We start from the raw sequence: 27,879 nt of genomic DNA on the forward strand, positions 1-27,879 counted from the left end.
GTGGCTGTAGAGATCGAAATTCCCTAGATTCTAGAAAGGTCCCAGTGGATTGGAAGGTGACAAATGTAACCCTGCTATTCAAGAAAAGAGGGAGTGAGAAAAGAGGGAGCGAGAAAACAGGGAACTATAGGCCAGTTAGCCTGACGTCAGTCGGGAAAATGCTGCAATCCATTATTAAGGATGTGTTAACGGGGCACTTAGATAATCATAATATGATTAGGCAGGGTCAATATGGTCTAATGAAAGGGAAATAGTGTTTGACAAATCTATTAGAGGTTTTTGAGGATGTAACTGACAGGGTAGATAAAGGGGAACCAGTGGATGTAGTATATTTGGATTTTCAAAAGACATTCGATAAGGTGCCACATGAAAGGTTGTTGCACAAGATAAGGGCTCATGGGGTTGGGGGTAATATATTAGCATGGATGGAGGATTGGTTAACGGAGGGAAAATAGAGAGTAGGAATAAATGGGTCATTCTCAGGTTGGCAGACTGTAACTAATGAGGTGCCGCAAGGATCAGTGCTTGGGCCTCAGCTATTTACAATCTATATTAGTGACTTAGATAAAGGGACCAAGTGTAATGTATCCAAGTTTGCTGACGATACAAAGCTCAGTGGGAAAGTATGCTGCGAGGAGCACACAAAGAGTCTGCAAAGGGTTAAGTGAATGGGCAAGAAGGTGGCAGTTGGATTATAATGTGGGGAAATGTGAAGTTATTCACTTTGGGAGGAAGAATAGAAAAACAGAATATTTTTTAAAAGGGGAGACTAAGAAATGTTGGTGTTCAGAGGGATTTGGGTGTCCTTGTAGACGAAACACAGAAAGTCCACATGCAGGTACAGCAAGCAATTAGGAAGGCAAATGGTATATTAACCTTCATCACAAGGGGGTTGGAAAATAAGAGTAAAGAAGTCTTGCCGAAATACTCAGAGCTTTGGTGAGACCATACCTCAAGTACTGTGTACAGTTTTGGTCTCCTTACCTAAGGAAGGATATACTTGCCTTAGAGGCGGTGCAACAAAGGTTCACGAGATTTAATTCCTGGGATAAGAAGGTTGTCCTATGAGGAGAGGTTGAATAGAATGGACCTATACTCTCTGGAGTTTAGAAGAATGAGAGGTGATCTCCTTGAAACATAATCGAGGGAAAAATTCGATAAGGCCTCTTTTCGGGAGCGGGTAGTGCTATCCGCTAACACCCCATGCCAGATGGCCCCTACGCAGGCAGCAGAATTTCATGCTGCCTGCTGAATACCACGATATCTCCGTGCAGCCAGCGTTGCCGGCGCTGAAGAGAGGCTACATGGAGAATGAGGAAGTCGGAAATGGGGCGTGGCTCAGTGCACATCATCAGCAGCCTAAACCTCTTGAAGGTGCATGTGCACATTTTAACTGGGACATGCACAGTCCACTGGGAGGAGGGAAGATGGCCAGGAGGATGGCAGGACTGGTGCGAGAGAGGGCCCCACGCTTTTCGGATGATGCCCTGGAGGCCCTGGTGCAGGGGGTGGATGAAAGGAGGGCCAACATGTACCCACAGGGTGGCAGGAGACCCTCCTGTCCCCAGCTGTTCAGACATTGGGAGATTGTGGCTCAGCAAGTGAACGCCAGGAGCACTGCACCACGCATGTGGGTGCAGTGCCAAAAGAAGTTCAATGATTTGACACGAGTGGTCAAGGTGAGTGAATGCAAATGTCAAGTGGTAGATCCTACCAGCTGCACCACTGCTCCACTCATCACACACCCCAAACACTGCCCATCCGTACGCAATACTGCACTCGGTATGCTGCATCTCACCCGCACATATTACCACACTTGCAGGCCCCACAACCACCGCTCACAGGGTCACACACACTAGCAGCTATTCTACCATGACAGGCACATCACCCACACACCTTGTTGCAGGATACTCAATGACACACTGCCCTCTGTCTTGCAGAAGAAGGTGGCACATAACAGCTGGCAGCAGGAGACACCTGAGGGAGGACAGGAATGTTTACACATCCTCATCGCCCTAGAGGAGACTGTGCTTCAGATCATTGGGTGGGCCGTTGCTGCAGCTGTGACAACATGCCACGCCGGAGGTCCCGATGAAGGGGTTCTCTGCATATCTAATGCTGCTTCTCGTTTCCCACATCTCCCTCCTCCTATAGTCTTTTCTGACTCACGTGCTGCAGATGCTGTCGGCACGCACATCATACTTGCTCCTCTCTCCGCTCCACAACTCAACCTGTTCCCCTTTGTCACTGCAGATACCCAAGAACTGGAGCCGGCACCGTCCGAGGAGGAGCAAGGGGGGAGGAGGAGGACACTGAAGCCACACCGTCACTTGATCTGACACTCGCAGCCACCAGCTCAGAGACTGACACTGCGCTTCCTTTTGAGGCGAGGTTAGAAGAGGGATCTGCACGTGGTGAGACACCGAGCACAAGTGCGCAGGAGCCGGGGCGGAGGGAATGGATACCACAGGTGCCAGCTCACCGGAAGGCGAGGTCGCTCACTAGTTCTGCTGCAGAGGAGTTAGATGAGGACTTCAATGGGCCAGGCTACAGAAGATGGCTGATGGGCATACACCAACAAATGCTTGGGGCACTGGAAAGCCCACCAGAAAGCCTGCGCACAATGCCAAGGGGCATGGAGGAGTCCAGTTCCAACTTGGCACAGGGCTTTACGCAGAGCTTGGAGCCCATCCTTTCCAAAATGGAACAGGTGGTCACCCCCATCAGCACACCTGTGGAACCCACCATGACACAGTTTCTGACAGCTGATGTCACAGCTTCCATTGCAGCACAAACTGATGTGATCAAAGGTCTGCAAGCTGCGGTTGCAGCTCAGACCTTTGCTATTGTGGCTCTGAGGACCACTGTGGAACGGGGCTTCCAGGGCTTCACAGCACTCCAGCAATCTGTTCTCCAGCTGATCACCAGGATTACTGAGGCGCTGCCTCATGAGAATGGAAGTGGCGCCATGGCAGTTGGACTTGCTGTCCTCTCTCAGGACAACAGCATTCCTGCTCCCACACCTGCCACTCCGCCAGTGCCCTGTTGTTGCCTATGAGCCAGCCAGGCCAGGCTGCTGCAGCCTATGCTGAGATGGTGCAGTCTGAAGCCAGGCCCTCCTGGCCCAGAGCTACTTGGGGTTGTACTCCAAGGCCATCTCCACGTTCCTCCATTGAAGGCCAGCAGCCTCCCACCACCCATGTTCCAGCCACTGGGAATGCACCTCGTAGGAGCACTAGGATAGATAAAGGCACACAAACAACAGGCACTAAGGCAATGCACAAGGGTGAATAGTTCTGTTCTTTTTCCATAATTTGATTTGTTAATTGATAAATGTGACTTTGAATTTGCATTTGGTGGTGGTTTTTATTTGTGCGATGAGCTGAGGGGGAAACCAATGTGTAATCAGATGGAGGGCAATTTGATGGTCATGTGGGAGCGGACATGTAGGACTGTTGGTGAGTTGGGGGATGTAGTTCACGTCATTGATAGCGAGCATGGATCAGGTGAGCACGCAGAGCCCTTGCAGACAAGGCGTGTTCCATGTTGCACCCTTGTGTCTTCATCCACCGCTCCTCCCCCTCAGCCTCTTCCTTCTCCTCCACCTCTGGCTCAGGGTCTTCTCCAATCATCAGTGGCAAGGGCTGGTCCCTCATGAAAGCGAGGTTGTGCAGTGTGCAGCATATCACCACAAATCTTCCCACCCGCTCAGCGGAATACTGGAGGGCTCCTCCAGACCGGTCTAGGCAGCGGAAGCGTTGTTTCAGGAGGCCTATGGTGTGCCCCACGATGTTGCGTGTGGCAGCATGGCGCTCATTGTCGGCCTGCTCGACAGGTGTGCATGGGTTCCTGACTGGAGCCATAAGCCACCGCGTGAGGGGATAGCCCTTGTCGCCCAGTAGCCAGCCTTTGACCTGCTGAGCTGTGTGAAAGATAGCTGGCACATTGGACTGCCGCATGACGAAGGCGCTGTGACTGCTCCAAGGGTAGCGGGCATCAACCTCCATGACTTGATACGTGTGGTCGCACACGAGCTGCACGTTCAGGGAATGGAAGCCCTTTCGGTTGACGACGACAGACGAGTTGATATGCGGGGCACGCAGGGCAATGTGCGTGCAGTCGATGACACCCCGCAGCATGGGGAAGACAGCAATGCGAACAAACACCCCATGCTCGCTCATTCTGCTTCTCTGTCAAGAGGGAACGTGATGAACCTGTTCCTCATCTTGTATAGTGCATCTGTGACCCCCCCTTATGCATCAGTGCACTGCAAACTGCGAGATATCACCAGCAGAGGCCTGAAATGATCCTGAGCCGTAGAAGTTCAGCGCCATGACTACCTTCACATCTATAGGCAATGCTGTCCTTGCCCTGAGGCTGCACTTGTGGCTGCATCAGTTGGCAGATCTCCATCACGGCCTCCGTGGTGAACCTCAGCCGTTTTTGCAATGCTCCTCGCTCATGTTGAGGTAAGAGAATTGGTCCCGGAATGAGTCAGAAGGGAGTCAAGTTGAGAGCAGCAAGAGAGGGGAAGACCCAGGGGAAATTTACAATACAAACAGTTGTTCAAGAACAAGTGAAAGGGAAAAGTGTAGAGCAGCACAAAGAAAGTGTACTTTAGACACTACAGATAAAGTGAAAACTAGAAGGCGTAAGGCGATTAACCCAGCATCAAAGCTGAAGGTCAGGCTAGGGTGTGTGGCCCAACTAAGAGTTCCATATACAAATGCACGGAGTATAAGGAATAAATTAGATGAACTACAAGTTCAAATTCAAATTGGAGGGTATGACATGATAGCTATTACTGAGACATGGCTGCAGGATGGTCAGGATTGGGAACTAAATATACCGGGTTATAAGGTCCACAGGAGAGATAGGGAAAATGGAAGAGGGGGAGGAGTAGCCTAAATGATGAGAGATGAAATCACCTCAATGATACAAGAGGATATTATGAGAGGTAAGCAGCCAACAGAGACCTTATGGGTTGAATTGAGAAAGAGGAAAGGATCTAAGACTATAGTGGGAGTTGTGCATAGGACCCCTGGCAGCAACTCTGAAGTGCTAGATTGTATAAATGCAAAGATTAGACAAGCGTGTAAGAAAGGCATAGTGATCTTAATGGGGGACTTTAACCTTCACATAGATTGGGAAAAGCAGACTAGCAACTGTCAGAAAGGTAGTGAATTTCTGGAGTGTGTCTGGGATAGTTTTCTACAGCAGTATGTCCTAGAGGCAACAAGGGGGCAAGCCATACTAGATTTAGTAATGAGTAGTGAACCAGATTTAGTTAACAGCTTAACTGTACGCGAACATCTATCCAATAGCGATCATAACATGATCGAGTTCAATGTAGTGTTTGAAAGGGAAAAATGTGAATCAGCTGCTAAGATTCTAGACTTGGGTAGGCCGACTTCAATGGGATGAGACAGAGACTGTCCACAGTAAACTGGGCAAAACGACTGATGATCAGTGGGAAATGTTTAAAGAAACGTGATACAGAATCGGTTTATACCCCTGAGGGGCAAGAAATCTACTTGCCAAAAAGAATAGCCATGGACAACTAAAGAGGTAAGGGACAGTATAAGACATAAGGAAAGGGCATACAAAAAGGCAAAAAATGGCACAGATCCTGGCGAATGGGAAAGATACAAAGATCAACAAAGGGTCACAAAACAGACAGTAAGAGCTACAAAAAGAGAGTATGAAAAGAAACTTGCAAGGGATATCAAAACCAATACGAAGAACTTTTATAGTTACATTAGGAAAAAGAGGGTAGTCAGGAGCAGTGTTGGCCCCTTAAAAACAAAGTGGGGATATTGTCATTGACAATGGGAAATGGCAGACATGTTGAACGATTACTTTGCGTCAGTATTTACAGTAGAAGAGGATAGCATGCCGGAAATCCCAAGAAAACTAATATTGAATCGGGGACAGGGACTCGCTTTACTTATGTTAATTTTATCAACAGTAATGAAGAAAATAATAGCACTAAAGAGTGACAAATCCCAAGGACCAGATGGTTTCCATCCCAGGGTTTTAAAGGAAGTAGGTGAGCACATTGCAGATGCCCTAGCTATAATCTTTCAAAGTTCTCTAGATTCAGGAACTGTCCCTCCAGATTGGAAAATTGTACATGTCACTCCGCTTTTTAAGAAAGGAGAGGGAAATCAGAGAATTATAGATCAGTTAGCCTAACATCTGCAAATGGAATTCAATGTAAACAAATGTGAGGTCATCCACTTTGGATCAAAAAAGGATAGAACAGGGTACTTTCTAAATGGTAAAAAGTGGGGGAAATGCTGGAGTCTATAATTAAGGATAGGGTGACGGAACACCTCGAGAATTTTCAGTTAATCAGAGAGAGCCAGCATGGATTTGTGAAAGGTAGGTCGTGCCTCACAAACCTGATTGAATTTTTTGAAGGGGTGACTAAAGTAGTGGACAGAGGAATGTCAATGGATGTTATTTATATGGACTTCCAGAAGACATTTGATAAGGTCCCACATAAGAGACTGTTAGCTAAGATAGAAGCCCATGGAATCGAGGGAAAAGTACGGACTTGGTTAGGAAGTTGGCTGAGCGAAAGGCGACAGAGAGTCGGGATAATGGGTAGGTACTGACATTGGAGTCACGCAGGGATCTGTCTTGGGGCCTCAATTATTCACAACATTTATTAACGACTTAGATGAAGGCATAGAAAGTCTCATATCTAAGTTTGCCGATGACACAAAGATTGGTGGCATTGTAAGCAGTGTAGATGAAAACATAAAATTACAAAGCGATATTGATAGATTAGGTGAATGGGCAAAACTATGGCAAATGGAATTCAATGTAAACAAATGTGAGGTCATCCACTTTGGATCAAAAAAGGATAGAACAGGGTACTTTCTAAATGGTAAAAAGTTAAAAACAGTGGATGTCCAAAGGGACTTAGGGGTTCAGGTACATAGTTCATTGAATTGTCATGAACAGGTGCAGAAAATAATCAATAAGGCTAATGGAATGCTTGCCTTTATATCTGGAGGACTAGAGTACAAGGGGGCAGAAGTTATGCTGCAGCTATACAAAACCCTGGTTAGACCGCACCTGGAGTACTGTGAGCAGTTCTGGGCACCGCACCTTCGGAAGGACATATTGGCCTAGGAGGGAGTGCAGCGTAGGTTTACTAGAATAATACCTGGACTTCAAAGGTTAAGTTACAAGGAGAGATTACACAAATTGGGGTTGTATTCCCTGGAGTTAAGGGGTGATCTGATCGAAGTTTATAAGATATTCAGGGGAACGGATAGGGTGGATAGAGAGAAACTATTTCTGCTGGTCGGGGATTCTAGGAGTAGGGGGCACAGTCTAAAAATTAGAGTCAGACCTTTCAGGAGGGAGATTAGAAAACACTTCTACACACAAAGGGTGGTAGAAGTTTGGAACTCTCTTCCGCAAACGGCAATTGATACTCGCTCAATTGCTAAATTTAAATCTGAGATAGATAGCTTTTTGGCAACCAAAGGTATTAAGGGATATGGGCCAAAGGCAGGCATATGGAGCTAGATCACAGATCAGCCATGATCTTATCAAATGGCAGAGCAGGCACGAGGGGCTGAATGGCCTACTCCTGTTCTTATGTTCCTATGGGATATGCTCAGCGCCCTGCGCCTCCTCCCTCTCCTCGCAGCATGACCCACTCTGCCTGGCCTCACTGCATGCTCCCAGTCGTGTTCAATGCCCAGCGCGAGCTCTAGCAGATCACCTACGGTTGCCAGGAATGTTGTGGAATCGCGGTTGTAACTTTCCGAACCGTAAGGCAGTACCTGCCAAACCACTCTCAAAAGTACTGTAGCAACTCTCATTAAGTATAGGGAGCTCCCAAAGACACTTCTTATTCCACCAGCAGCCAGAAGGAATAATCCAGCAACTAACCTGCAACACCTGCATGGTCCCTTTAAATTGTGCTGGTGGGTGCCCTCCAGGCCGTCTAAGACATGTTCAGGTGTGCCTGGTTAAGACTGTGTGTTGAATGGAGATTTAAACCTTTGGAGTCCAAAAAGGTGTCTATCACTTTAAATCAGGGTTGCATACTGGTGGTACGCATTTTCTCCCTACTTTGCATGCTGCTGGCGTTTGGTATTTACGCATGCGCTACTACCTATACCAAGATGGGGTCCAACGCACGTCACGCTGGAAATATGCACAGCTAAGACACCATCTTGGCACTCCGAGAGGCCACGTCACGCCGGAACAACAGGTGCTACACGGCCCAATTTCTCGCCCATAAGATTCTGAGGGTGCTTGACAGGGTAGATGCTGAGTGGTTGTTTCCCCTGGCTGGAGAGTATGGAGCTAGGGAGCATAGTCTCGGGATAAGGGGTCAGCCATTTAGTACTGAGATGAGGAGAAATTTCTTCACTCGGAGGCTTGTGAACTTTTGGAATTATCTACCCCAGAGCTGTGGATGCTCAGTCATTGAGTATATTCAAGGCTGAAATCGATAGATTTTTGGCCTACTCCTGCTCCTATTTCTTATGTTCTTATATTCTTACAGCCTTTATCTCCAGCAAGGACCTCCAGGTCACCCATTTTATTCCAAAGACTCCAAGCGTTCATATATAGAACTTTGAGGCATCCATCTCACCCACTCTCTTGACTGATGTGTTTATTTATTTCATCATTATTTCCTTGTGTGTTCATATCTTATACTCTGCACACTTACCCACCGTGACTGTGCTTGAACCATCATCTACCAGCCCTTGCTCTCTACCACAACATCTAGCTTCTGTATCATTTCTACCATCATCACTCTTTATTCCACTCTTTTTTAGCATGCTCTGTTTGCCTCTCCTTCTCCCTGTGTCATTTCAATTCTTCCAATCTGCATTATTTACCTTCTCTGTAAGGAGAGTGAAGTCTGATTCAGGTGAAGCCCGTCCCATCTGTGCAGCATTTTTCTGCTCCGGAACTTATCCCAGTGTCCTAGGAATCTGAAATCCTCCCTTCTACACCATCCTGAGATAACTCCCCTTAGGTCTTGCACTTTCGTCTCAGAGTTAACTCCTCAAACTTTCTTCACAAGACCTCGAACCTACTCCTTCCTATGTCATTGGTTTCTAAGTGAACCAAGACTTTTGGATGATTTCCTTGCTTTTCAGCAGTTTTTCCACACACACTGTTATATCCATTACCCTGTCACCTGCAAGAGAACACTGGACTCCTGGTCCAGTTGCAAAATAGGCGCCCCAAACATCCTTGGGATGATGGAAGTGCCAAGATGCGCCTTCTCAGAATCTTTGCCGCTAACCCCACCACTGGTCTTGGGGTCAGGATGAGGTCTCATACTTAAAATACCTTCAGTGAGCTAGGAATTAAGGTATGCTGGGTCTCCCCAGGAGAAAGCTCTGGATTCCATCAAAGCCCCCATTGCAAAGGGGGCAGCTTTAAAAAAAATAGCCAAATCTTTGGGGTAAAGGCATCAATGCCATATTGGATGCTCAGGTGGGCCCCACATCCACCACACTTGGTCAATCAATGCCAACTCTACACCAGGTCCCAAAGAAGGGGGAGGAATATCATTTTATATAAAGTAAAATACTGGATATTTCATTGAAAAGGAAAAATTTGCAGGGCTATGTAAAAAGAGTAGGGGAGTGGGACTAATTGGGCAGCTTTCAAAGAGCCAGCACAGGCACAATGGGCCAAATGGCCTTCTTCCGTGGTGCAAGATTCTATGATTCTATGTGACAATCAGGTCAATTACACAGTCAACTTGAGGAATGACTACCAATAAAACATGTTGCTTGTGGATAAAATGTCAATTGTATACAACTTAGTGTATTCATCCACCTATAAAAGTGACTAGCAACATACTTCATCTTCATTTATTGGACAGTTGAGCTTGGTGGGCAATGAATCATCAATGAAGATGTGCGCCATTGAGTGCAGACATAAGGTACAAGTTCCTGATACTTTTATTTATTATATTTATGTACACATCCCCTCTTCCCAAACATTCCTGGAAAGACCTCTCCTATTTTATCTCCATGCACAAAAAGAAAATCCTCAGCAACATAAGATTGAGTTCAACTTACTGCCTGCTTCTGTTCCTCGTCCTACATAAGTCAGCATTTGGAAAAGGAAAAAGAAACAAGAAAAGAAAGATAGATTATTGGACAGTAGACAGGCATCTGCAGCTGTAAAAGGTAAAGAAGAGCATTCAGTAGGTTTTTGTATTAGGCTCCAGCAAAGATCAGTACACAAGGCAAGAACTATTGATTAAATAAGGCAGTCAGTAGTGTCATTTACACATCTTTCTGGAACTTACGCAAGATTTTTTTTGCTTTAGGGACCATTGGCCTTTACCCCATCAAGAAGCAACCACAAATTGCTTTGCACTATTTTAACTTTTTGGCCTTTTTTAAGGTTCTGAGACAGCATGCATTTTGCTCCCAAACCTCTACCTATGCTGCTTTTGATCCAGTTGCAAGGAGGTACACAAGAGATGTCCAAAGTTATCCTTCCATTGCTTTCCCTCGCTCCCTGTGCAGAAGTGTTACAGACACAGACACAAACACAGAGCCAGGCTTATAGTGGTGAAAAACCTGCATCTAAGTTCTCACTGGGAATGTCAAAGTGTTGCACGCAGTATTCCCAGAGAACTAAAAAACCTTTTGAACTACTCTTTTATGTCCTAAAATCAAAACTGGCACAATACTTCAGAAAAGTAACAATATTGCTGTGAGATAGAAGGATGAAAGATGGAACGTTATCTCCTCAATGAATGGTTGATTATTCCAGAGCTGATTTAAGCTCCAAAGAAAAACAAGGAGCCTCCAAAACACACTCTCAATGATGATACTACATGAACATGCTATCTGAAAAGAAAATCTGAACTCTCTCGACAGCTATTCAATTCTTGGCCTGTGGTATTTGTGACAAATTCTCTTGAAAGCACTAATATAAGATCTTCACACATAGTCCAACTTCTGAACAAATGGGAAGAAAGAAAATCCATGACTAACAATTATACTGAAGAGGCAGACTGGCATACATCCAATTTTGGCTCACCTGATAGCAAAGTTGGTAAATTAACTTCTTGATACCCTTAGGTACTAAGCCTAGAAAGGTTCCAGGCTTCATCACTTTTTCTTCATTTAGCCGATCTCAGCTGGGGCAGTAGTTTGAAATTAGAATTGACTTCAATGGCCCTAGACTAAGGAGGGATGAACAGTAGCCAGGATTCTTCTCTGTGGCACAGTGGTAGCACTCTTGTCTCTGAGTAAGAAGGTTGTAGGTTCAAGTCCCACTGCAGAGACTTGAGCACATAATCTAGGCTGACACTTCAGTGCAGTACTGAGGGAAAGCTGCACTGTTTTCTTTTGGACATTGGTGCCTTCTTTTGGACATTAAACGGAAGCCCCATCTGCCCTCTCGGGTAAAAGAACCCATGGCACTATTTTGAAGAGAAGGGGAGTTCTCTCTGGTGTCCTGGCCAATAATCTCTTTCTTTCCTCATCACTATTCAGTTGCCTGTTCTGGAAAGTGTAAGTGTATAAGAACATAAGAAGTAGGAGCAGGAGTAGGCCAATCGGCCCCTCGAGCCTGCTTCGCCATTCAATAAGATCATGGCTGATCTGATCCTAACCCCAAATCTAAATTCATGTCCAATTTCCTGCCCGCTGCCCGTAACCCCTAATTCCCTTTACTTCTAGGAAACTGTCTATTTCTGTATGGAACAACTGGAATATTTACTGTGTTAAAATATAATTGTATTTAGAACTTGACTTCACTCTACTGCACTTAATACTCCTTATTTGTCATAATCCTTATCCTGCTGAATAAACAGACATCCCCTCCCCATCCCACAGCTAGCAGAGCAAATGATACTTTAATGGATTTTGAGATGTAGCCCAGAGATTGAGACAAAGCTCATTTATTTAACTGGGGCCCGGGTGTGAGGACTGGGAGCAATCGACCAAATTAATCTGACGTGGGAAGGGACTGCCGACAGGAAGCAAACTTGCCAGTGTTTTGTATAGCAACATCATGCTGCAAACCAGCAAACTCATCTGCAATATATTACGGTTTATACATGAAAATAATTGTGAAGGCAACACAGAAAGAATATAAAAAAAGGGTTAATGTCTGACAGACAACCAACATCATCATACTTGCAAGAGACTGATCATTCTGTTAACTCGTGGAGACCATCTGTCAGCTGGTGATGGGTGTTTCTGTAAATTTCACTGGATTTTATAATATGATGTGAGGATGTGCCAGAACAGAAATATTGCTTTGCTTTTTCAATTTTTTTTAAAAACACAATCAATTTTTTTCAAACACACTGACAGAACAATATAAAAGGTTAATGAAAAATATGTTGGGTGGGAGGAAAGTTTTATTACACACAGAAAATGTGTATATATCATTGTCAATGATTTATAAATAAAAGCTCATAATTTACTAATATTGTTAAGTGAACACACAGAGAAATTACAATAAGCAGTTAGTTCTCATTACATATTCTATTTTTTTTGGAGAACTAAAAGATAAATATAAAAAATACGTGCATATTACATTATTGAGGATATCGCTGCAATGTTACACATTTGAAAAAAAATGTAGCCAACAATGTCACCAGAACCGGCTCGCACCTGCAAGCCAGTTAAAAGAAAATCTCTGGATACATGTAAAGGATTCAACCAAGTCCACAAATTGACTAAAACTTTTTAAGTCCACGAATAAAACAAAAAGTACACTAGTCGAGTCAAAACCAGTTGTTTTAAATAAAGCCATCTGTGGATCTGGTACCAAACAATGAAGCAAGAAGCTCGCAACAGCTGCAAAATATTGCAGTTGGTAGATTCTTACAAATCTATACTCCTGGCATAAAGCTTTGTGTGGTGGAAGCACATATCGAGAATTTAGATGTAGAGGTCAGAGGGCCTAGCAGGATTTTCCTTCACACCCAGATTCCCAATATTTGCACCCAATGCACGATACTCTGCAGCAGAAGTGTCAATTTGTAAAATCCACCTTCAGATCATAATACTGAAGAGAAAAAGCACCACATAGTGTGGGATTTGGCCAAGCAGATCAATAAGATCCCAGGTTGGATCCCTGTCTATGCTGAACTTGCAGATCTCAATCGGTGTTGGGGGGGGTGGGGGGGCGCCCGGGATTCCTGCTCCCAATCACTTTCAGTGACTCGTGCTGCAAATTCTGTGCATGAACAATGATTGAGGATAAGATGAAGCTTGGGTGTGGTGCTCCCCACAGTTGAATGGCCACTGGATGAGGCAGTGGCGGGCTGTTGATGCCCTTGAACAGTGCCCAGCAAAAGTCAGTGCCTTCAGAAGAGAAGGGAAGAAAATTGGAAAACAACACTGGATAAAAACAAGGATGTAATATATAGAGTATAGTTTATTTAATAATATATGTTGCTTTTCAGCATTGCATTAACACATTGAGTGAAGCTATATACTTTATTTACCATGTTGTCATTTGTTACTTGGCACATCTCATTCAACAGTAAGCAAAGTAAAAAAGGAACATTTTGCTTTTGGAATGCGTTGGAAAAAATAACCGAGAAGACTGGATGGTGCAGCGTGTTAGGTTTTAATTCTTGGACCGAGATTGAAATCCAGCTCAAACTGAACGAATGAAAGTCTCCTCTGTTGGGTCTTTATGTGAAATGAGTTCAGGCAGATTCATTGGGCATGGGCTCCCAACACTAAATTGGTAATCTCATTCAGAGATGCTGCAGGGTGCAGGAAATGTAAAAAAATATCACATTGCTACAGTTAGGGGGGCCTCTTCTGAGGTTGATACTCAGGCCTATTGTTGAGAGCAAGTATACAGGAGCCTTACACTGCATTTAATCCTGTTACGCCTGGCTGGGAAGTGCTTGATGCTGACAAGAGAGTGTCAAAAGTGGAAAAACCTTGAAATCCCAGCATACACACCCTTCACCTCAATTAACCAAAAATTTATTCGGGAAAAAAGTGTACTTTTGTTAAATATACATACGCACGTCGATAAACAGCATCAATTCCTAATATTTCTTGGTGGTAGTCATACTTCCTGCCTTTTTGCTTCAATATTGAAAGAATACCAGCACCGCAACAAATTGGATCCCACCCTCATCTTCCAATAAAAGGCTTGAGTTTATTGAATGGACATGTAATTTTAATGTCTTTAAAACAGTCTATTAACATGCTTTTTGTGCTTAAATATGTAAATATTAGATATGGTTTGTAAAGTAGTTTTCTTCTCAAAAAATTCTGAGGTATTTTTAGACATACTTACGCACTGTTTTTCTGAATTATTTGTATCATTAAGATTTAAATGCATACATACCGCAGTGGTATAATACATAGATCTTTAAATGCAGCACATTGCTGTGTCTCATAACATGTGTTTAATAATTTAAGGTGGAAAGATATCTCCACACTTCTTGAACTTAAGTCATATGTGTCATTTAGGTCACTGTTTGTTCATTGTTTGCTGATAGTCTGGCCCCAGCACACAGAAAACATAAAAGTGAGGAGGAACACCTGATAATCTTTAAAACTGATCATATTATAAAGCACTCTGTAATCCTTTCATCTTAATACTTGTGCCACAAATAAATAAATAAATAATGATCAGGGAGGCAAGTTATCAACCAGATTCTGCCAGCCTTATTTTATTTTCCAGTTCTTTCCGTTCCTTTCTGACACTGGTGACTTTCACCGGGAGGTAGTCCCACAGATGTTGACAACCCTCCGGTAACTCACCGAAAGTAAGTTATTCTTGATATGTACACCTAATTTTATTCACACGCAATCTGGTAAACAATTTTAGCACATTGTTGTGAGTTCTGTCGCCCCTAATATGGCTGAATCACATTGTTCACTGTTTATTTGTATTTTTACAAGGGAAGCAATCCTGGCACCAGTTGAGACTACAAGCAATGACGAGCATTTCACACCATGATAACATTGTTAAATCCATGGTAAGAAGCCTTTCAACTTCAATTTTGAAATATTAATTCCAATTAGCAGTAAAAACTCTTAAAATCGGGAGTTGGATTCTTCTCGGTGATCCCATCCAAAATTGTAGCACATAAATGGTGGCTGGGGTTGCTGGGGGCGGGGGTGAGGGTTGCAGCAGATGGGCTGAAACAGGGGCACGGACGGGTGATGTTACAGAGGTGAAAGTGGGCAGTTTTTGTAATGGAGAGGACATACGATCAGAATCTCAGCTCGGGTTCAAATAGAATAACAAGGTTGCGGATAACCTGATAGAGTGGCCGGGGAGTGAGACAGAATTAGTGACGAAGGTGTAGAGTTCGTGGCGAGGGCTGAAGACAATGGCTTCGGTCTTCCCAATGTTTAGTGAGAGCAAATGGCGGCTCATCCGAACACCACCCAACCACCTTCCTCTAACCTACAATAACACCATCATTGCCAAGTCTCCCACCATCAACATCTTGGGGGTCACCACTGACCAGAAGTTTAATGGGACGAGTGATATCACACCATGGCTGGGTACCCTGTGGGAAGTGGCTCACCTCATGACCCTTCAAAGCCTCTCTACAACCTACAAGGCTCAAGTCAGGAGTGCGATGGAATAATCGCCACTTGGCTGGGTGAGTGAGCCACAACATTCAAGAAACTTAACACCATCCATGACAGAGCAATCTGCTGGTCATCGCCATTGCCACTGGATTTAATATCCATCCCTGCACCATCAGCGCATTGTGGTTGTAGTAAGTAGTCCCTGAAGGATGTATTACAGCAACATACCAATCTTAATTTGAAAGCACTGCCCAGCTCCGTGACCTTTTCCACCAAGAAGGAGAGAAGCAGCAAGGTCAAAGGAATATTATTACCTCTAATTTCCCCATCAAGTCACACATCATCTTGACTTGGACATATATTATCATTTCCTCATTGTTTCTGGGTCAAAATCCCTACCTAACACCATTATGGAGTCACCATCACAAAAAGGACTACAATAGTTCAAGAAAGTCCACCACCACCTTTTCAGGGAATCTAGGGATAGGCAATAAATATTGCCATGCCAGTATTACCAATATCCCAAGAACAAATAAAAAAGACCAGTTGTTAAGGTTTGTACATCTAATGAACAAACTGAACATAATTGCAGCTTCATTCACTATTCTTTATTTGTACAAGAGTAATTGATAATTTCATGGGCCTGTGAAACAAAAATACACAGCAATGAGAAACAGAAACACCTGTATAAAATTACCACCAGCAATTCCATTCCAAAATTCATCTGAAGGATCATTCTTAACAACAGAAACATCTTAGCCAGAACAATTTTCCAGACAATCTTTTACGTACCAGAAAGGCTTTAACAGCAGGCTCCCAAAATAACACATTGGCCTTGATATTCTGCGGGAGGTCCCACCGTAACTCTGGAGGGAGACTAGCAGAACCCCCGGGGAAATGGTCTCAGCTGGAGTTACACCAGGAGAATCCTCGCAGAATTTCAGGGCCATTAACACACCAACACTGGAGTTCTATGCATTTTTAATACTTGAACCACATCTGATTTGATGCAGACTGGCGAGGTCAAAAATACAATATCAATATTGCACATTCTTAATAGAAAACATGGCTGTGTGCAGTTGACTGAAAAGGAAATTCAGTGCTCAAAGAGTTAAAACTGAAATGTTTAAAATAAGGTTCAAAAAGGCATGAAGTTGAACTATCAGAGTTTATTTAGGCAAAGATGTAAAATCCGTCCTCCCCCTGCCCCCCCAATTTCGAATTTATTTTCTGAGTTCTTTTTCCCTGCTCCATCCTTCCAGTTTCTCTATAATTCAGGTCTTCACCCAACTGCAGGGAGACATACAAAAGGACCCTACGTGGCATACCCTGCCAGGGACTGTTAGACTTTCTCTCTACATCGCCTGATGCCTGCACAACTGCGTTTCGGAAGCTTACTGCATGGGGGCGGGAGTTTGATTGCCAGTATGAACCTTGTCCCACCATTTCACGGCACAGTGTGTCACCACAATTCCCCAGAAGTAAAAAATCCTTGGTTGGCTGAATGGTTCATTTCATTACAGAGAACACACAACACACAAAAATACAAATTAAAAAAGATCTGTATAATTATTTTTACAATTATAATGTAATGATTTAATAATGTAAAGAGCAAATTGGATAAATGAATTATATGAATGTCAAGAACAAAGCCAAACCAGAACAATAAAGAGGGGGAATAAAAAATACCATCCACAAAGGAGGTGGTGAAGGAATCAGAAGTCTATATTACAGCAGGGAACATTTCTTACCTTCAGCAGCTTCATTAGTCCTTCAAGCTGCACCATCAGCTCACGACGACTCTCTTGCAAGGCTGACATCCGCTGTTCCAGCTCGTCTTTTCTTTGCCTGTTGAATGAACAGACAAAGAAATTAAGCCCCGTCTCTCTCGAAAAACACTGGGGAATTCAGGCACTCAGACTGTCTGGTTTAATACTACAGTGTGTGTCAAAAAGCAGCTTCAGCACTCCACTGCAACGCGGACAAAAACAAAGCCTCTTGTCAGTACGGCTATAATGCTAGATGAAAATTCATTCATTAAAGATGAATTGTACCAAGAAATTACGTGCATTATTTTAAAATGTTCTCCACACTTACACTGCATCAATAAACTGGGATTAAAAATGGCATATCTTATTAATGCTTGTTTAGTGGCAACCAAGAGGAACACCTCGTTAGTGATGCATTGAGAGCAAAGGGGTTGACATGCCGATGGTGCACAGGTGAAGATTAGCTTTGAAAAGAAACTCCTCTGTTAAGAAAAATACAAATAGTAGCTGATGCAATAAACAAAGAGAATAAGAGGCTTTCTCCCCCAAATACCAACAGATTTCAGGATGCAAAGAACTGGCTGGTTGGTTACTTATTCATGAGGACAGACACTGCTGAAAAATCTGCTGTCATAAGCCAAACTGTCTTAAGTATGGATAGGAAAACAGACCCTAATTGAGAGCCAATTACTAGAGTTGGAAGATACATTGCCCATCTCTCTCAAAATTTCTCCAAAAACTACTAAATTTAAATTTATTTAGAAAATGGCTACCTTATTTTACACCGATAGAATAATTACAAGCAACAATTTAATTGAACAATAATGAACTGTTTTACATTACAGAGTAAAATAAATATTGCTACACTAAGTGCTTTACTCAGACTTTTAAATTCTGAACAGTTATAAATAATAGATTTACTAACAAGCTGGATTCATGCCAGGTTGCAGTGAAGCACATTTCTGCCGGTCCCAGTTGTGCGTGTGTGTACACACACACCCCAACTCTGGTTGTTTGTCTTTCACTTTTCCTCTATAACACAATGCTGATGGAATTCATCACTTTTTTGCTGCATTTCAAAACAATCCACGTCTCTCACAATCAGAGCAACACAAAGGCACTTGCATTAAGGTAATCACTGCTGTTTCCAAATCAGTAAACTACAATTTTACACAAAATGAAACAAATCTTGGTTTCTAATGTTAGAATTAAGGAACAACTATTAAAAAAAGGATAAAGCTACAACTGCAACTCCAGCTGAAGCCAACATTCTCTTAAAAGTCAAAAATTAACAAAACAAATGGTTGATAGAAGCAGTATTTTTAAATAGAAGTTTCCTATTCAACCATTGTGCTAACTTTCTGCCAGTGCGCTCCAGCTGATTTGGTACACTCCAATCGACGAAGGGCTTAACTTTAAGTCGATAATGTTTTCACTCCAGCAAAAATTGGAAATTCCAAACCCAATTAATTGCTTACAATGGATGCTAATTGTCCAATTGTTTCTGGTTAAAGTTGCGTTTGTGTCTGTTGTAAGCAATAGATTTACGATTAAATTCTATGGGTTCAGTTTAAGAATCCTGGTTTTGTAAGATTTATCTTAATGAACAAGAGAAGAAAGGGCCCATCACTTATCAGGAAAGGCTGAACAGGCTGGGGCTCCTTTCTCTCGAAACGAGAAGGCTGACAGGTGGCCTGATAGAGGTCTTTAAGTTAATGAAAGAGGCTGATAGGGTAGACTTAAAGAAAATGTTTCCACTTGTGGGGGGAGTCCAAAACTAGAGGTGCTAAATATAAATAGTCACTAATAAATCCAATAAGGAATTCAGGAGAAATTTCTTTACCCAAAGAGTGGTAAGAATGTGGAACGTTCTACCATAGGAGTAATTGAGGCAAATAGCATAGATGCATTTAAGGGGAAGCTGGATAAGCACGAGGGAGAAAGGAATAGAAGGGTTTGCTGATAGGGTTAGATGAAGTTGGGAGGGAGGAGGCTCGTGTGCAGCATTAACGCTGGTATAGACCAGTTGGGCTGAATGGCCCATTTCTGTGCTGTAGACTCAATGTAACTCTATGCAATCTATGAAGTGCTTATGAATTTTGGTCATAATGGAAGTGAACACAGAACGTCTTTGCCATGAAAAGGACAAATAAAACTGGCATATTTTGGGACATTTGACCATTTTTCCAGGGAAAGATTTGGAAAAGAGTTATATCTAAATGTTGAGTTTTTAAAGCAAAGTATATTCACACAAAGTTAGAAAAAAGCACTGAGATGAAATGTGAATAAATTGCTAATGAGCTCGGCATTTAAGTCGCTTCTCCAAAGACCAAAAACAACAAACAATTTATTAGCTTGTCTTAATAATTGTAACCATTTGTATTAGGAGATCCCTGGTCACAGATGCTTCGTAGAGGTCGTCTGACATAGACCCTCTTTCTGGTCGTGAACACACACAGATAAAAATATGGCCAGAAACACTCACTGACATCGAGGCTTTTAAACAGAAAGCTGCCAAGGTAGGCTTTCACCAGACCCAAAGTTAAAATGCAGGAGAAGAGTGAAGTTATTTTGTCGAAGTCAAGAAAGGTGATCCACTGATGAAAAGAAGGGGAGCACATTCACTATTTTGTATTATTACATGAAGACAAGTTGTACTGATTGAACCTAGTCTGACCATAATTGTTACTCTGTACGTTCACTTGCTGTCTGACAAATAAAATCTTTTGTGCTTGTCTTGTCTCCTAAAGTGTAACCAGTCCACCTACTGAAAGATTGGAGGAGTACACTCGAGGGCACTTGTGAAAGACCCAATATTCAGTTTGTCTGTCAATGGGTTGCATTGTTGCATTCCCTGAGTTACGCTATTATATAGGTAGATATTGGGTAGTGTGACAATTCATGGAACATCAGGGACGTCAGATCCACTTACGGGAGCGACAGACACCAATGAATTTAAGAAAGTGTCTATGGCAGAACCAAATTTGTAATAAAAACACTTTGAAATAAAACAGTGACAGTGTAATCCATAAATAGGAGTTAAGGAGATACTAAATAAAGAAGTTAATAAACAAAAATCAAGACTGGCGAGTTACAAATTAATCTCAAATCAAGCTAAATCTATCTACTAAATATAATCTAGATCTCAAGTAATTGTATTATATCTAGAATTAAATTACTACTAATAAATAAATAAAAACTAGAAATGGCAGTGCAGGCTATGAGTCGGGACTGTGATATGTGGGAGTTTGTGGACAGTGAGACTGTCCCGGATTGCCACATCTGCAGGAAATGTCTTTGTCTTGAGACACTCTAGCTTAGAGTCCTTAAGCTGAAGTGCGAGTTAGAGACACTCTGACAAATAAGGAATTTTTGGATAGTTTTCTCCAGAATACAGTCACACCTCAGAGCAAAGCACAGGTACAGGAAGGGGAGAGTGTGAATGTCAGTCAGCAGGGTAAGGGGAACCAAGGGGAGGTAATGAAGGAGGTCCTGCAGACACTGGTCCTATCTAACAGGTATAATATACTGGCTATCTGTGAGGATAAGGATGCAGGCTGCAGGGTGGACAGCCAGAATGCTAATGATGGCACCGTGGAGCAGGAGGCAGTCCAAGGTGGTGGTGGGGGGGGGGGGTGAAGCAGAATAGAAAGGTTGTAGTCATAGGGGATTCTATAATTAAGGGGACAGATAGCATTCTCTGCAGTCGCGACTGAGAATCCAGGAGGGTGTGCTGCCTACCTGGTGCAAGGGTGAAGGGCATCTTGGAGCAACTGGAGAGGAACTTGGATAGAAAAAGGGGGGAGGGGAAGATCCAGCTGTCGTGGTCCATGTTGGAACCAATGACATAGGGAAGAAAAGGGAGGAGGTCCTGCTGAGAGAATATCACAAGTTAGGAACTAAATTAAAAAACAGGGACTCATGGGTGGTATTCTCGGGATTACTATCCGAGCCATGTGCTAATTAGCATAGGGATAAACAGATCAGAAAGGTAAATGCGAGGCTGAAAGGCTGGTGTGGGAAGGAAGGGTTCCATTTTATGGGACACCGGCACCAGTACTGGGACAGGAAGGAGCTGTACCGCTGGGGCGGGATCCACCTGCGGAATGGGACCAGTGTCCTAGCGGAAAGGATAAATAGGGCTGTGGACAGGATGTGAAGTTAGTAAGGGGGAGGGGGGAATGTGGTGAAAATGACATAAGTCTGAAGATAAAAGAAATAGGAGATGAGAGTAAAGGTCAGACTAAGGTAAGGAATAAGGGTAACATAAATAGGCAGGGAACAAATACAATTATAGAACATAAGTACAAAATGATTGTTAAAAATGAGAGGAATAATTATTAAAAACAAATTAAACTGCCTGTACAGCAATGTGCACTGCATCTAAAACAAAACAGGGGAACTGGAGGCAATCATTCACAGGGAGGAGCCAGATGTGGTAGGGATAATTGAAACATGGCTACATAATGAACAGGACTGGCAATTAAATATTGCAGGATATAACTTATTCACAAAGGATAGGGAAGGAAGAAGGGGGTGGGGTAGCTGTACTAATTAGAGACAACATAATGGCAATAGAAAAATGGGACACAAGTAATATTAAGATAGAAACAGAATCCATATGGATTGAGACAAAGGATAGTCAGTATATTCTACAAACCACCTAATTGTGGAAGGGAAGTGGAGGATGAAATGTATAGACAAATCTATGAAATGAGTAAAAAACACTGAATAATAATCATGGGAGATTTCAACTACCCCCAAATAAATTGGCAAGGAAAGGTAGAGAAAGGAGAAAAGAGAATGGAGTTTTTAACAGTGTGTACATGACTCCTTTCTTGCCCAGTATGTGAGAAGTCCAATAAGAGAGGAATCACTGCTGGATCTAGTAATGGGAAATGAACTAGAGCAGATAAGAGAACTAAGCATAGGGAAACATCTAAACAATAACAATAACATAACAAGATTTAAAATAATGATTGAGAAAGACACAAGTAAGACACAGACCAAAGTAATAGATTGGAAGAAAGCTAATTTTATGGGGATGAGAATGGAACTAGGGAAGGTAAACTGGAAAAAAAATTTGAAAGGCAAAGAAATAGAACAGCAGTGGGAAATATTTAAAATGGTGATCAAAAGAGTTCAGCAGAAATATATTCCTCTGAAAAAAACAAGAACAAACTAGCCAATAATGAAACACCATGGATGAATAAAGAGATAAGGGTAAAATTGAAACTAAAGAAAAAGGCAAGAGACAATAAAGGAAAGGATAACAAAGGGGAATCTGAAGAGGTTAGGAGAGAAGTTAAGAAAACAATGAGGAAAGCAAAGAGGAACTAAGAAATTAAATTATCAAGGAATATAAAAAGAAATAGTAAAGTATTCTACAGACACATAAATAACATAAGAAAAATTAGGATAGCAACAGGACCACTGAGGGATGCACAAGATAAACTCACAGGTAATGACAGCGAAATGGCAGAAATATTGAATAGTTACTTTGCCTCAGTATTTACCAGGGAGGCTAATAAGGTAGGCATGACATTAGAGGAAGAGATCAAAAAAGATATAAAGACTATTCAGACAGGAAGTGGGGAGATAATTGATAAACTAATCAAACTTAGAAAGAATATTAAAACAAGTTAGGGAAGGGATAGCAGAGGCACTATTACATATATATAAAAATTCATCAGAAAAGGGGACAGCTCATGTTATTCCTATATTTAAAAAGGATGATGGAACAAATCCAGGGAACTACAGACCAGTTAGTTTAACGTCGGTGGTAGGAAAGATAATGGAATCTTTACTCAAAGAAGTAATAGAAAAACACCTAGAAAACGCAAATATAACGAGTAGTCAGCACAGATTTCAGAAGGGAAAGTCATGCTTGACCAACCTTATTGAATTCTTTGAAGAAGTAACAGAAAGAGTAGACAAGGGCAATGTAGTAGATGTAATATATTTGGATTTTCAAAAGACTTTCGATAAGGTACCGCATTGTAGACTCATGGCTAAGGTCAGAGCATGTGGAATCAGGGGACAGGTAGCAGAATGGATAGCAAGCTGGCTACAAAACAGAAAACAGAGAGTAGGAGTTAAGGGTAGCTACTTAGATTGCAAAAGGTGGGAAGTGGTGTTCCACAGGGATCGGTGCTGGGACCACTGTTGTTCACAATTTACATTAATGATTTGGACTCGGGAATTGGAAATACAATTTCAAAATTTGCGGACGACACCAAATTGGGGGGTGTAGTTAATATAAAAGAAGAATGTGTCAAAATGTAACAGGACTTTTTTTTTATTCGTTCATGGGATGTGGGCGTCGCTGGCGAGGCCAGCATTAATTGCCCTTGAGATTAATAAACTTGCAGAATGGATGTGTAATTGGCAAATTAATTTCAATATAGATAAGTGAGAGTTGGTGCAATTTGGTAGGAAGAATAAGGAGGCCACAGATTGCTTGGATAATAAGTCTAAATGGGATAGAGGAGCAAAGGGATCTAGGGATACAGATACACAAATCAATAAAAGTAGCGATGCAGGTTAATAAGGCAATAAAAAAGGTAAACCAAGCACTGGGATTCATTTCCAGAGGGATAGTATTGAAAAGCAGAGAAGTTATGTTAAACTTGTATAGAACTTTGGTTAGACCACACTTGGGGAACTGTGCTCAGTTCTGGTCTCCATATTATAAAAAGGATATCGAGGCATTGGAGAAGGTGCAAAAAAGATTCACAAGGACAATACCAGAACTGAGAGGATACACTTATCAGGAAAGACTGAACAGGCTGGGGTTCTTTTCTCTAGAAAATAGAAGGCTGAGAGGTGACCTGATAGAGGTCTTTACGATAATGAAAGGGTTTGATAGGGTAGATATAGAGAAAATGTTTCCACTTGTGGGGGAGTCCAAAACTAGAGGTCATAAGTATAAGATAGTCACTAATAAATCCAATAGGGAATTCAGGATAAACTTCTTTACCCAAAGAGTAGTAAGAATGTGGAATGTGCTACCACAAGGAGTAGTTGAGGCAAATAGCATAGATACATTTAAAGGTAAGTTAGATAAGCACACAAGGGAGAAAGGAATAGAAGGGTATGTTGATATGGTTAGATGAAGTAAGGAGGGAGGAGGCTCGTGTGGAGCATAAATGCCAGCATATACCAGTTGGGACGAATGGCCTGTTTCTGTGTTGTAGACTAGATGTAACCTATGAATAATCTAAATCATATAAAAAGTTTACAGTGGAATTAGTTTACAACAGAATTAGACAAGTTTTAAAGTTTTAACAGATAGGTGGGAATGGCGTCAAGTCTAGTGGGCGAGAGCAGGAAGTGGAGCAGGAGCCAGATGCTGCTTGGGACCCAAGTGAATGGTCCCCAGAATAAGCTAAGTGCTGGGGGGGGGGGGGGCGGAGGGGAGATACAGAGCCGATGTCGGTCGGAGGAGAAAGAGGAAAGATCGTGGCAGGGAAGGCACGCCTGCTCCTCCTCGCACACAAAGAATTCTTCCAAAAATTAAAAATGAACAAACTTATCTTGCCCTCTTCTGGTCACTCTGCTGCCTCCCGCCAGGTTTCTCTGGCGGGTTTGCCATCAGGTGGGCCTCACCCTGAGTTCCAATAAAAAGTGTTGCACGCCGATAACGTCATTGGGCCACAACTTTTACATTTCAATTAGGTCCTCTGTCTGCCTTAGTGGGAGCTTCGACCGACTTGAAAGTCACACTCAGTATTCACTGCTCAGAATGCAGTTTCCACCACCCCGGGGGAACCAAACACAGATTGGGCGACTGCTTTGCTGTTCATCTACATCTATCCAGAAGTATGATCCTGATTTCAGGCCAATGAAACCCGTAAACTGCTTCTCTGTGACAGGAGTCAGCATTCCTGACTCTGCTTCAATCTGTTGTTCTTTCCTCCTCCTCCTTTTTGTTCAGTCCTATATAGAAGTTTGTTCATGTACCAATTTCTGGTTCTGACAAAAGCTTCTGCCCAAAAAATTAACCTAGCTTTTTTCCTTTCAGATATTGATGTACGAGCTCTATATTTGTTTTTATTGAAGATTCCTAGTATTTGCAGTTTATTCCCCTCCTTTTCATTTGGATAATTTGTCCTGTCATTAGTCATAACTGCTGCTAGTTCTTCATTATAAAACAGCACACCTAACGGAATATAGCAAATGGAATTGCTCTTGTGGGACTTTTTGCTGCCCTTTTGCACAGTTGGCACCAGTGAGAATGCAGGCAGGATGCTTCTAATTCTGAAATTACTGTATTGGGTTACCTTTGTGCACACATTTACCAAAATTAACTCAAAACAGCTTTTTTTTTGTGCGGGGCGGGCGACTAACTCTCTGGGTTTGGCTTCTCTTTTCTAGTTCTGCTCCAGTCTCTGATTTTCAGCTGGGTGAAAGAGAGGCAGGTCAATTGAAGGGCAGGGATGGCTGTTGGCTGCCAATGTGACCTCAATCTCCTGGGTATTGGATTTGAAGAAGCTCTATAAATCTGAATCCTGTAATCTAAATGTAATCGGTCAATAGGCAGAGCAAGTATTAAAATCATAATCATCTTTTCTAGTATTGCTGATGTCTGATGTACTACTTCTGTATAATCTCTGAAATGGAATGTGCCACTCATTGAAATGCTTTGCTCGAGACAGAGTGCTTTTTCTTAGTTTCATTACTTGTACAGGCAATTATCTTTCTTACAAAGTTTAAAAGGAATTTATTTTACCTTAGGATACATTCATTTTGACAATGCCACTCAAAATAAGCAGATAGATCTGTGTAGAAATCACTGACAGATCTAGCACATCCGTCATTAATATACTCCTCTTCTAGAAAATAATTGTTTGAGGATAAGCAAAGACATCAGATAAAAATAATCCAAAAATTATAGAAGTATAGGTAAAAGATCAGATTAAAAAGGAATGGCATTTTCATAATTTTTAATTAGGGTTTTTTCATTCTCATAGATTTCTCTGTTAACGATGTAGGAGGTAATTTTCAACTTCACTGCCTGTTTTGGGGGGGGGTGGGGGGAGGAAACCTGGCAGAGCACATCACCCGCCTGTTGGGGAACCCGCCCAGTTTTATCCCGTTCATGTGCGGGCAATCTGCTCATTCAGGTTACCGCCCCCGGTGGTGATATTGAAAACTGCCCCAATAATTTCTAGGGAATTGTCCTTTTTCTTGAGGACCAGTTTTAGTGAAATATTTTGGCTAACTTGGTTCAGCTCATCAGTGCTGTTCTTTTATGCTCTATTCTCAAACATGCCTGTTTTCCTTCTGTTTCCTGTCTGCACATGGCAATGTGTACTTTCATTCGTTCTGGGGCTGGATAATTCAGCCAACTGGAGGCTTGTTTCAGGTAAGATGGACACTCTTCGTGGTGCCTAACCCCACCTTGTGGTTCAGTTGAGAACTGAAAATGCACCTGAAACACAATGTAACTGAGGTTCCAGCACTGAACACTGGAGGGATTTGAGCAAAGGGTCACAGCGATCAGAACCAAGCATTCACTTTGGTTAAAATTCTTGCTCTTAATTGATTCATTGATAGTCAGTAAATAAGTATGGCAAAATAAAATAAATGCAGCATTTTTGAACAATGTTTCAACCGATGATATAGTGTATCATAGTAGGTACAGCATTGGAGGAGGCCATTCAGCTCATCATACCTGTGCTGGCTCTTTGAAAGAGCTATCTAATAAATCCCATTCCCTTGATCTTTCCCCATAGCCCAGTAAATTTTTTCCCTTCAAGTATTTATCTAATTCTCTTTTGAAAGTTACTATTGAATCTGCTTCCACTACCCTTTCAGGGAGTGCAATCCAGATCTTTACAACTCGCTGCGTAAAAAAATGTTTCCTCATGTCGCCTCTGTCTCTTGTGCTGATCACCTTAAATCTGTCTCCTCCGGTTAACGACCCTTCTGCCACTGGAAACAATTTCTCCTCATTTACTCTGTCAAAAACGTTCATGATTTTGAACATCTCTATCAAATCTCCTCTTAACTTCTCTGTTCTAAGGAGAACAACCCCAGCTTCTCCAGTCTCTCCACATAACTAAAGTCCCTCATCCCTGGCACCTTTCTAGTAAATCTCTTCTACACCCTCTTTAAGGCCTTGACATCCTTCCTAAAGCATGGTGCCCAAAATTTAACACAATACTCCAGCTGAGGCCTAACCAATGTTTTATAAAGGTTTAGCATAACTTCCTTGCTTTTCTACTCTATGCCTCTATTAATAAAGCCTACGATCCCATATGCTTTTTTAACAGCCTTCTCAACTTGCCCTGCCACCTTTAAAATTTGTTTATGTGCACCCCCAGGTCTCTCTGTTCCTGAACCCCCTTTAAAATTGTACCATTTAGTTTAGATTGCCTTTCCTCATTCTTCCCACCAAAATGCATCACTTCACACTTCTCTGCGTTAAATTTCATCTGCCATGTTCTGCCCATTTCACCAGTCTGTCAATGTCCTCCTGAAGTCTGTTACTATCCTCCATATTATTTACTACATTTTTGAGTTTCGTGTCATCTGCAAACATTGGAATTATACCCTCTATC

The 27,879-nt window shown here is 42.4% G+C and overlaps 1 protein-coding gene across 13 annotated transcripts in view; it reads right to left on the reverse strand.

Annotated features, from left to right (window-relative positions):
* Positions 1-27,879, reverse strand: part of LOC137321765 (dystrobrevin beta-like) — a 534,882-nt gene that overhangs the window by 76,569 nt on the left and 430,434 nt on the right. For 12 of the 13 annotated variants that reach the window (XM_067984400.1, XM_067984401.1, XM_067984410.1 and 9 more), the window contains one exon: positions 17,297-17,393. In XM_067984400.1, coding sequence (XP_067840501.1) covers positions 17,297-17,393 — 97 coding nt within the window. Of the gene's footprint in view, positions 1-16,133; positions 16,189-17,296; positions 17,394-27,879 lie in introns of those variants that run through there. The other variant, XM_067984411.1, reaches the window with a different exon arrangement.

The sequence above is a fragment of the Heptranchias perlo genome, chromosome 5, assembly GCF_035084215.1.
Source record: "Heptranchias perlo isolate sHepPer1 chromosome 5, sHepPer1.hap1, whole genome shotgun sequence".
NCBI classification, from domain to species: Eukaryota; Metazoa; Chordata; class Chondrichthyes; order Hexanchiformes; family Hexanchidae; genus Heptranchias; species Heptranchias perlo.